Raw genomic sequence first — 11,499 nt, forward strand, 5'->3', positions numbered from 1 at the left:
AACTGTGAGGTTTTCTGAGGAATATTTCCAGCAACTTGTTGAAACTGTGCCACAAAAGCTCTGAAAGAAAGCAAAAGGGGATCCAACCTGGCACAAGCACAGTGTACCTAATGAAGTGGTTAGTAGTTCCCCTGCACTTTAAATCAAAGCTGAACAACGTAGGCGAGAGCTGTCCCGTCACAACTCAAACACAAGTTCAGAACACTTCTGTTAGAATTGAAATGTTGTTCGACATTAGACACATTTATTTATACACTTTATCTGCAGAAAACAATGCATCTATTCAGACACTACTGAATATAACACTACTATGAATATTTCAGAGGAACAGACTTTATCTGGACTACTAATGCTTACATGTGAAATAAAAGGTCGATGAAACAAGCTTTTGCATGATTTGAAAAACTGAGATTTCTGCAGAGAACACACAGTTATATTGTTATTTAGTATATTCAAACTTTGTACAGGTGAGAAGAAATAAGAGATATTGAAAGATATTTTACAACCTACTTCATGTTTTCACTAAAAAAAAAACAAAAAAACAAAAAACAGGGGGTATCCATCCATGAGGGGTGCGAGCAGAATTAAAGCTGGTATGAAAAGAATTTTTTATACCAGCCTTAATCTGATTACAGCTTCTTATTTTTAAACTAAGCCACCTCTGAAGGATCAGAACTGTGTTGAAGCTTAGTTTCAAAACAAAAATCTTAACCCTGAGTAACTTTTAACTGAGAAAAAAACTGTTTCACATGTATGTATGTTTGAGAGGTAAAGGTGTAGATCAAACTTAAAGCAACTTAAACTGTGACTGATCAACTCTGCTTCGATTTCACAGAAAAATACTTATTAATGCTGTTACTGATTACAGGCTTTGTTATTAATTAATTCAACAGAACCAATTAGACACTGTTGCTATAGTTTGCACATCATTAACCTAAATGCACTGAAATAATACAGATGAAACAAAAGTAGAATTAAATAGAATCTTTATTGTTGGACACAGACATTGGAGGCAACTATTTAGACAGATATTAACATGAGAAAATCTGAAGTTATAGATTTTTGATCCAATCCAAGTTTCTTCCTTTTGGTTCACGTGGATGAGCTGGAATGTCGGGCATGTTTCCATCATCTCGCACAGGAACTGTGAAGAGAAAATAAGGTAGGAGTTTTAGGATGCTGAAACGTCAGCTTTCAATTACACTCGAACCTGCTGTGACATAAAGATCGCCAGTGTTTACCTGGGTAGTTGTACGGCACAGCTGCGTTCAACATTGCTGTATATTTTGTAAGTGGGCTGATGAACGGAAGAATGGCACCTGAGAAAAGACATTTGAACACATATGGCATTACACTCACAGTTCACTGTGCCTCTATAGGTCAATTGAGAATAATTGAATCATTGCACAAGGTGCACAGTCATACAGAAACATAATAAACACAGATAGCAACGACTCTGACTGGCATGGCTTTAAGTGTCAATATAAAGTTACTCATTTAAAATGCTGATTTATGAAAATTCAGACCAAAAGATTTTGGAGCCCTCTGACCAAAAACCGTTTGATGTTAACTTGTCCGGCATTTTGGACAAGTTTCATTAAGAAACTGTATACACACTCCTCCCTCATTGAATTGCTTTGTTTAGATTCTTTAGCTTACTAATTTTCTCCAGTTTGAAACGAAATAATAATGCAGAAGAAGTGATTTCATGTTAGTTTTCACAACAAATTCCTCCATGACTCAAACATCCACATATCTACTACTGTGGAATCAGCAAAGACGCCTCAAATCGCTGGTCGTTGAATAACACGAGTAACCAAAGCCAACTGTCTGCAGTACATGAAGCAGAGTAACATAACAGGCGGGCAGATGGTGATGCCAAGTTAGCCGAGATTTTAGAGTCAAGCTGCCAAATAATTTCTTAAATACACTGCTGGAAAGTTCATGGGCAATGACATTGTTATTTTCTGATTATAACCTAATTTGATATTGGCCACAAAAATTCAGTAAATTCTGTATTGTGTTGTTAAATAATGTATTTATATCGAACTTTTCTACACCTACTTACCACACAAAGCACTTCAATCTACAAGTTACATGTTATCCAAATAGCACTGTATTCCATAAACTTTAAGCATATAGCTGCTAGAGGTGGGAATCACCATACAACTCACGATACGATATTATCACAACACTTAACGCACGATACGATATTATTGCAATTTTTTAATAATATTTTGCGATATTCATATTCTGTACATAAAGGTAAACTTTATCAATATTCATTTTATCTAATATCAAAGTCTCGCACTCAGTCTTTCTCTCATTTCAGTTTTATTGTTGACAAACTGAACGGTTTGTATTACAGTCTAGTCCAAATTAACTGAGTGCAACCATCTGGTACAATTATAGCTATTCTGAACTATGCAATTTATGAAAACTATGCAGCCCATTCAGCAAATGACAGATTTGAAAGTAAATGAAAACAAAATATAATTTTACATTAAATAAAAAAGTTTTAAACTTAATTAAAATAAAACATGTCTTAAATTAAAATAAGTAAACTGTCATGTTTATTGCTGCCAAAAAAAAGTTAAACACATTTGGACAGTGAAGGAATGTCAGGATTCTTGCTCAGAAAAAGGATCAACATGCTCTGAAGTCAGAGCACAAAAACCTTTTTATCGATTTCTGCTGTCCCTGTATCGATACATTATTAGCAAACAAAATATCACGATACTACACAGTATCGATTTTTCCCCCCACCCCTAATAGCTGCCCAAATCCACAGCCAGTTTCAAACCACCAACATGCATAAAAGTTTCAACTGTGAGAGGACGCTGGAACACAGCAAGGCTCGCTGGTGAAGTACACCATCGTGCCACCTCTATACAAGCAATGTAGGATCGCTCGATGCCACTCTCTCTCTCGTTTGCAGGTGGTTCAAAATGCAGCCGCTCGACTCTTAACTTGTACAAAGAAAAGGCAGAATATCAGTCCTGTTTTAATCCATAGATTACCTCCACAATATATTACAGATCTTTTAACTCCAGGTCACTGAGGTCATCATCACAACAACTTCTTTCATAAAAATTAAAAATGATTGGGTTTTTGCTGTGTTTGCCCCCCCTGGCTCTGGAATAGTCTGCTACCCCACATAAGAAGCTGTTCGACAATAAACTGTTTTAAATCAGCTCTAAAAGATCGAAGCTCTATCTACTTTAAATTGCCTTTTGTCAAGTGTGAGGTGACTCGTGGATTTTAATTGGGTTCTTGAGACCTGGATTACAAGTGACTGTGCCTTTAAAGCACTTTGGTCAACTACTGTTGTTTTAACACGTGCAATATAAATAAAAGGACTTGACACACAAAGACTATAACGTGCTTATTTGTTTTCTTTATTCGGTCTTTCCATGCTGGACATATAAATCGTATACTCAGTTCAATTAAACTGAACACAAGACAGCTACGCTGATGTAAGTCTACGAAAGCGGATTATTGTGAGACGTATAGCTAGCAATCTTCTGATTAATATTTCATGTTGCCACACTGTCATTCATCGGCGTTGCAGAACTGCCATTGTATGTTATTTAAAGCTATGCTCTCTCTCTCTCTCTCTCTTTCTCTCTCGCTGCGCCACTCTCACAGATTTCTAACAGGTTGGCGACTTACCAACCAGTCCAATTCCACAAGAAGCCATGATAACCGGCTCCTTGTTCCACGCATTCCTCAGGAAAGCTCCGATTCCTGCAGACAGAAACCCACGGGCAGGTTAAAAACCGCACCGAGTGACAGGCTACGTACGGTTAACCAATGCTAGTTAATGTTAGCAACACATCCAAGGTCACATTTTTCGAACGAATACATCAGAACTAAAGTATTTCTAAGATCCGGTTAGAGTAATTTTAAATATATAAGGTGTTTATCTGTACTATCCGAGGGTCCAAGTAAACCGAATTTCACTGATTAGAAGTCAAAAAGATGACAAAATATACACATACCCGCCATATTGTCTGGTGTAGTTTCCACCGAGCGAGTTCTCATGGGAAATGTAGTGACTGCTAAAAATGACGTATAATTCCTGCGCCCGCCGCACGAAAACAGAGAGGGAAACAGAGGATCCCTGGAAGCTTCGGGATTGATTTAAGTCAGCTATCATGCTATTAAACGGCCTTAGCTAAAGCTAAACAGAGAAAACGACACTGCACGCAGCTTGTGCTCAGGTTGATGATGACACTGGTCGAAGTGTCGCTTTAAACACACGTTAAAAACATCGTTTCGAGACTAACAAATGTAAGTACTATTAGACTAATGGATTGTTTTAGTACTAAACAATAATCAGGCGTGGTGACATCAGAAGTCTAAAACATGGGAAATTCTTGTTTTGAACTTTTCAGCCGTTTTTACTCCACTGGGAACCCCGACCACTATATCAGGCTTTTACTGACTCACAAACAGCTGTTGAGTTACTGTAATTACTATCCAGATCTCAGCATCGCGCAGTAAAATAGTAGATTTAAATTTTGTGTTATAAGTTTATATCGGCAAATAATGTGCAACTAAATCTTTAAGATAAGTGTAGCGGAGTAAATCCTGAGCACCTCCTTTGCTGCAGGTATTTCCGCTATAAAGTCAGAGGACAGCTGCTGTCCACGTGGGTCAATTTCAGCCACTTTGCTTCACATACAAACTGAGTGGTTGGTTAAAACACCATTGCTGGCGCTAGGCAGTGAGGCCGTTGAATCCTATTTGCCCAGTGTATTTGCTAGTATTTCTTCTTGATGAATGACTCATAACCGCTGCACAGGCTGTTTACATTAACAGAGAAACTTCTTTCCCTCCAGATGATGGAGGATTTTTCTGGCTTGGCTCTGCCTCCTTTATTTGGAGGTCACATCCTGGAAGCAGAACTGGAGCCTGGTGGTGTGGAGCTGGGACCGGGAGAGGTAATTTTATTGATCTTTATAAAGTGCTTGTCATGTTAGCACACATGGTAACACTTAGTTAGTTTGCCAATTAATACAAATTCACAGCTCATTTAACCAAGTCTCCAATGTTGCCAGCAGATATGAATCAGTACACTGATGCAGAATTTATATAATATAATAGTAATGCTGGTCTTAAAAACCTTTAAATGAAGAAACACCAGTCATTATATTTGTTTAAACAAGACACTCATCCTTCACAGACATTTACTCCATTTTTTTCTGTCTTCTTTTTTGGTTCAGGAGTTTAGCTTTTTTAGTTTTCTCCATCTTTTCCCTTAGAAATGAGACTACATTAGTACTCAGAGAGCTGACCTTCTCCCTATGAACTTCGATCCTCTGTGACACAGATCTCATGCATGAAAATGTCACTGAATAGCTGCTACTTTACACATCATTGCCCCCTCTCCTTTCCCATTAGAATTTTTAGAATATGGGGAGTTTGGCTCAAAGCACATGGTTACACTCCCATGTGCTACCCACATTTACATGTATTGGAGATTAATCTTTCTAATTCATTATACACTGCATAGCAGTTTTTATTTCCTAGCTCTTGCTGAATAATGTGGCTATAATAAGATGACTTTCTGCTTGACTTGGGTTTTGCTTTGAAACATTGAACAGGTAAAAGTGTTTTCTTGTGAGAACAAACAATGTGATGCCAGACACAAAACAGAATCCTGCTTTTGTATTTGTTTAGGTGGAGCTGGGTCCGGGAGGCACCGAGCTGCTTGAGAGCACAACACAAGAAGATGAAGAAAAAAGAGCTCTTGACAAAAGGAAATATGTGGCTCTGAGCAGGAAATGTAAAGAAATTGAACAGGTGTGTGTTATGGTAAAAAAAAAAATGATACGTGAATAATAAAAATGACCAGATCAACACCACTGAAACAAAGCTTCACACAGCAGTGCTGCAAACACACGCAGGTACACAGCCCTCCCCTCACTAGCAGCTAAACAACACTTTGAGGTGTCAGTAGAACTCCAGTTTCAACAACACTGAAGTATTAAAATGTTATGATAAACATTAACCTGGCTGGTACATTACTGTTATATTATTATCTAATAGCCACATTATCTATCTATCTGTTAAGTTATTATTAAGGTAGTGACTATGGCTAATAATAAAACTTTGTTAGGGCTAGGCAGCAAACCGTACCAGTCCTGCCCATAACATGTGATGTTAATGGAGGGTGTTCATTTAAAAGTAACACATTACTTTTATCTAAAAAGTGTTACATTGTGTTGTTAAGTGCCAGATTGAGTCAGAGGGAAGTGTATCGGCAGCTAGACCAAAACGGCTGACAGAAACATTAATGAATCTATTTGATCAGCAGTGAAAGTCATGAGAAGCACAGCAGTGACTCACACAACCTAAAATATTGTTTGTTTGGTTTTTTTATATAATATAAAAAAAACTGCTCTCATTGATGTTATTGTTTTTTTTTATTGTTTTAATCTTCAGAAATAATGCCTTCTTTTTTTTTTTTTTAATTATTTCTTCTTCTTTTTTTACTAGTAATAGTAGTAGCTTCGAACATAGTATTGAGTATTCAGTGTTTTCCTGAGTATCTGTATCAAGTTTAAATTCTAGTATCTAGTAAATGGTTTGTGCGACCTTACATCGCACAGGCCTGACTTCTGATTCAACTGCAATTATTTCAATAAGGTTTCTGAATATTCTCCTGCTGCTTTAATATTCTGATATATCAGTTCATCATTGATCCAACACATGCACTTTGTTCAGGTAAATCAGAAGATCCTGGGTCGCCTTCACCAAGTGCAAAGAATTACTCGACGTCTGAAGAAAGAAAGGAGGTATAAACTGTCATTATAATAACTGAAGATTTTGTATGTTTTCTGAGAAGTTGCTCACTTTATGGCTCATCTGTGGGTTGTGTTAACTCTCACAGATTCCTCATGAAGACCTTAGATGCTCACGGGGATGACTACAGAAACGCTCAGCTCACTATACTGCTTGAGGTAAGGATTACCAAACATGGGTGGATATCAAAGACAATATAAAAGATGGAAGTAGCTTCTGCGTATGAAAAGTGAAGCCAACGCATTAGTGCAGGGTTAGGGAACTCCAGGCCTCGAGAGCCGGTGTCCTGCAAGTTTTAGATGTGTCCTTGATCCAACACAGCTGATTTAAATGGCTAAATTACCTCCTCAAAATATCCTGAAGGCTGTATCCCAATTCAGGGTCTGCAGTCTTAAAGTACGCAGCCTTAACGGTCCACAAGGGCCGCATACTCAAAGACCGCTAAGGCCGAAGTGACAGGCTTGTGAAATGGGACGGTCTAGCCTCCGTCGTGCTGCCCAGGTTGCCTAGCAACCATGACACTAACAGCTGTAAACATTTCATACAGCATTATTTGACAGAAATGAAGGAGAAAAGGTTTTGTTCATTTGTTTGTTTCTACATGAGCTTTGATTTGATAAGTATCTGAGGCTGACTGTGAAATCATGATTATTGGGCTTCACTTCTGTACTGAACAGTCATTTAAGATTAGCTAGTAAATAACAATTAGCTCATGTTGTTCATGAGACTAAAGTCATCTCACTTTGGTAATGTAAATATAATATGGCCAATATTAAAGTTATAATTTCAATCATTATTAGTTATTACAGCAGTGAATGAACTCTGTTTCAAATACTGAGCTTCAGTAAAGATTCAAGCTGCATTTATTTATATTATTTATATTTCCTGTCACCTTAAATCTTCACTCAAAGACAGGTTTCTTTGACACTGTATATATAACTGTGTTATATATATGAGAGACACATATTGTTCTTTTAATATGTTGGCATTACTAAATTTGTCTCAGTGCTTAATTTAAATATCCATAAAATCATCACATTCTCTATAAGATTAAGGTCAGCTATTGAACAGCATATATTAAGTAAAGGCTTTAAAACCAAGTTAGTACAAATGTCACTAATGTCACATAACTTTGCCGACATGTGGCCAACAGTAATGTTTTAATGTTCTTCGTTATTAAACATTCGCACATAAATAAGTGACATCATATTCAGTACTTACTTTTAAAAGTTTACTCTCCGGCCGCTCCTCTTCTGCCGTTTTTTGTTTTTTTTTGTTTTTTTCCCAGCAAAATTATCCACACCCACCGCCGCGCTATGCATTCTGGGATATTTTGGGCCACGAAGTCTACACCACCACATCCTTAAAATTCAGTGAAATGAAGGACGCATTTGAGGGACGCATTTTGAGCAGCCTTTGAATTGGAACAGTCTTCGTCGCATCGCTGTGACGCAATTGGCCTTAAAATGCGGCCTTTAAGGCTGCAGACCCTGAATTGGGATACAACCGAAGTTCTCCACAGGCCTGGTACTAATCATTTGATTCAGGTGTGTTGACCCAGGGTGAGATCTAAAACCTGCAGGACACTGAGGCCTGGAGTTCCCTACCCCTGCGTTAGTGCCTTAAACCTTCTTTTTAATGGATACCAAAGCGCAACTTCTCTGGGTCCAAAAAGACTTACTGTATAGAAGTGTATGGGAAAATAACCTGTGGCTCCCTCATTCTGTGAAACCTTTCCTGATGTTGGTAGTTTCAGGCCAGGGCAGTAGGCAGGGTTTTCCTTCAGCTTTCTGTTTGTATTAGTTCTTCTGCTTTTGCTTGCTAAACTTTGAAAGGTCCTACAGAGATAGTTATGAATACTATTTTGTTTTTCCCCTTGCCTTTGTTTCAGGATGAATCTGGAGCCCATTTGGAGCCGGCTGCTGCAGCGGAGGATGAAAAGCTCAACGGTGTTTCCGGTTCCACTCCATCTGCAGCATCACATCATGTGGCTGGGACAAAGAAAAAGAGGCATCGAATTCCTCGTCAAGAAAAGGATAAAGAGCCACAGGTGAGTAAAGCTCTTTCCTGATCAGATGCTGCCTGTGGACGTTTAACTGTGGGTATGTTAAAATGCTGGTAGTCCAAATCACGGACCTTCTTTTCTCAGATCGACCCGGAGATGTCGGCGTTGGCAGAGTCACAGTTTGGAGAAATGTCCAGCCCGACCTCACTGTCTCATTGATCAAACCGCTGTCCTGGATATCACGATGATGGTGACTAGGATAAGAGCACCCAGTTTCCAGGACTGTTTAAAACACTGCCTTACTTGAGTCAATCTTTGTAATGTTGTGGTTTCACTTGAATATTGTGAACAGATTGAGTTCATGTAACACGAGATGTTATTCACCTTATATATGTGTATATTTGTTTTGTATATACGAGGTTATGTTTTTACAGTTGACAGTTGATGGCAACATATTTATGACAAGCACGTGATGCTGAAAACATGATTTGATAAATATTTGACGTATTAGATGAATATGACAGGGTATTACTATCATTACTTGAGTTAGGATTTTATCCGAGTAAGCAGATGGACTCGTCGTCATATTAAACTTTTACACTGTGCTGTTTGGGTTTACTTTTCTGTGATTTTGTTTTTTCCCTCTTTTGTATTCACTCATCTGCCTTCACATGCTCATGGACTTAATGTGGCATCTCATTCTTAATCGATAGGGTTTGACATGATTTCACCCCACCTTGTGAAGCTATAACTGCTTCCGCTATTCTGGGAAGGCTTTCCACAAGGTTTAGGAACGTGTTTATCCAAATTTTTGGCCGTTTTTCCTGAAGCACATTTGCGAAGTCGGACACTGATGTTGGACGAGAAGGCCTGGCTCGCAGTCTCTGCTCTGATTCATCCCAAAGATGAATGCCATGAGGTCAGTCAGGCCAGTCAAGTTCTTCCACACCAAACTCGCTCATCCATGTCTTTATGGACCTCGCTTTGTGCACTGGTGCGCAGTCATGTTGGAATAGCAAGGGACCATCCTTAAATTGTTCCCACAAAGTTTAGAGCATGAAACTGTCCAAAATGTCTTGGTATGCTGAAGTATTAAGAGTTCCCTTCACTGGAACTAAGGAGCCAAGGCCAGTTCCTGAAAATCAACCCCATCACCTATATGGAAAGCTTTTACACAAATATTATGCCTGAATAACAAGTTTCAGTTACAGTTTGTTTCTGTGTTAAAATAAAAAATAAAAAAAATGCTAGAGCAGTCGATTTGACATTTATTCATCTTTTTAATACTGTTAAACCCCCCCCCCCCCCAAAAAAAAAAAAAAAAAATAGATATAGGTATGAGAGTGAGAGAGATGTTAAATATGACATAAAAAAAACGTACATTTAAAATAAACATTACACAATACACTTACCTACCCCTTCATTTGGCACACAGTGCTTTCCTTTAGATCTGTCTTAATTCTTTGTGGCATAGATTCAGCAAGGCGCTAAGAACATTCTTCACAGATTCTGGTCTTTGTTGACAAGATGGCATCACACAGTTGCTGCAAATTTGTAGGCTGTGCATCCATGATGCAAATCTCTGCGGAGGACATTTGAATACAGTGAACATTGTCATGTTCAAGAAACTAGTTTCAGATGATCTGAGCTATGTGACATGGTGCACTATCCTGCTGGAAGCAGTCATCAGAAGATGGGTACACTGTGGGCATAAAGGGATGGACGTGGTCAGCAACAATCCTCAGGTAGGCTGTGGCGTTTAAATGATGGCCCAAAATGTGCCACGAAAACATCTTCCACACCTTTACACCAGCAGCAGCCTGAACCATTGATAAAAGCCTGGGTGGATTTGTGTTTTGATGTTGTTTATGCCAAATTCTGATTCTATGATCCAAATATTGAAACATCAAACCGGATAGTGTTTTTCCAATTGTCTGTAATCCATTTTTGGTTAACCTGGTGTTCTGTTGCTGTAGCCCATCTGCTTCAATGTTTGACATTCTTTGTATTTATATATGCTCTTCTGCATATATAAGGGTGGCCTGATGTCAGTCTTTAAAAGGAACTGCACAACATTGTTATTCCTTGTCCCCGTCCCCTATCCTGAGACTAAGTCCAACACTGTGACTTGCTCTGCAGGACATGCACTTTTCTAAAGTCTGGCTTTTGCCCAATGCATGTGAATTGTAGTCAAAGAAAGACTAGCCTGTCTAATTCTATACTAATTAGTAAAAGATACCCAGACATCACGAGCATATCAGATTTTGGAGAAAACTGCCACAAAGAAAATGAAGTGGCACTATATTTTCAGAGATAGAAATGTTGTCTTTATTGTTATTATTATTATTATTATTACTTTATACTAGTTATTTTTCTGTTTCATACAGGAGAAAATATGTTATGGAGTGACACAGTATATGTGTGTCATAATTGGCTAACATTTGTTAATATTTTTAGGTGTGGCTAAATAACGGCACGCCAATCTATGGATTTGATTTTGTGACAAATATCAACATGATATTTGTCACAAAACATTTAGCATATTTCTGTTTTATTTCAGCATATCTTTTAAGTTTTGGTTGTTTGTTTATATTAAATCCTTTACATTGCAACATTCTAACTAGTGTTAAGAAATTAAATTAAAAATACATTTTCAAATAACGAAACGAGGTATACAATTTCCA

At 38.0% G+C, this 11,499-nt stretch overlaps 2 protein-coding genes across 2 annotated transcripts; one reads left to right on the plus strand and one right to left on the minus strand.

Annotated features, from left to right (window-relative positions):
- Positions 1–969: 969 nt before the first annotated feature.
- On the minus strand, positions 970–4,067 carry ndufa3 (NADH:ubiquinone oxidoreductase subunit A3). The gene is made up of 4 exons (XM_004541184.6): positions 4,002–4,067; positions 3,673–3,747; positions 1,242–1,319; positions 970–1,144 (listed from the first exon to the last, which is right to left on the minus strand). Exons 1-4 carry the CDS (start codon positions 4,042–4,044, stop codon positions 1,053–1,055), a joined length of 288 nt encoding a protein of 95 aa, XP_004541241.2. The 5' UTR covers positions 4,045–4,067; the 3' UTR covers positions 970–1,052.
- An 85-nt stretch (positions 4,068–4,152) lies between these two features.
- On the plus strand, positions 4,153–9,420 carry tfpt (TCF3 (E2A) fusion partner). Its single transcript, XM_004541182.6, has 7 exons — positions 4,153–4,293; positions 4,845–4,946; positions 5,686–5,808; positions 6,733–6,803; positions 6,899–6,968; positions 8,702–8,860; positions 8,960–9,420. Exons 2-7 carry the CDS (start codon positions 4,845–4,847, stop codon positions 9,032–9,034), a joined length of 600 nt encoding a protein of 199 aa, XP_004541239.1. The 5' UTR covers positions 4,153–4,293; the 3' UTR covers positions 9,035–9,420.
- The last annotated feature ends 2,079 nt before the right edge of the window (positions 9,421–11,499 follow it).

Source organism: Maylandia zebra, linkage group LG11 (genome assembly GCF_041146795.1).
Source record: "Maylandia zebra isolate NMK-2024a linkage group LG11, Mzebra_GT3a, whole genome shotgun sequence".
Taxonomy (NCBI): Eukaryota; Metazoa; Chordata; class Actinopteri; order Cichliformes; family Cichlidae; genus Maylandia; species Maylandia zebra.

Excerpts from the sequence above, each read along its gene's own strand:
- tfpt (XM_004541182.6), top strand. The coding sequence starts at position 4,845 with ATGATGGAGGATTTTTCTGGCTTGGCTCTGCCTCCTTTATTTGGAGGT. Across the intron at positions 4,947-5,685 it reads TGGAGCTGGGACCGGGAGAG|GTGGAGCTGGGTCCGGGAGG; the intron begins GTAATTTTATTG and ends GTATTTGTTTAG. Across the intron at positions 5,809-6,732 it reads AATGTAAAGAAATTGAACAG|GTAAATCAGAAGATCCTGGG; the intron begins GTGTGTGTTATG and ends CACTTTGTTCAG.
- ndufa3 (XM_004541184.6), bottom strand. The coding sequence starts at position 4,044 with ATGAGAACTCGCTCGGTGGAAACTACACCAGACAATATGGCGG. Across the intron at positions 1,320-3,672 it reads TTGTGGAATTGGACTGGTTG|GTGCCATTCTTCCGTTCATC; the intron begins GTAAGTCGCCAA and ends GTCTTTTCTCAG. Across the intron at positions 1,145-1,241 it reads TGTGCCGTACAACTACCCAG|TTCCTGTGCGAGATGATGGA; the intron begins GTAAACACTGGC and ends TTCTCTTCACAG.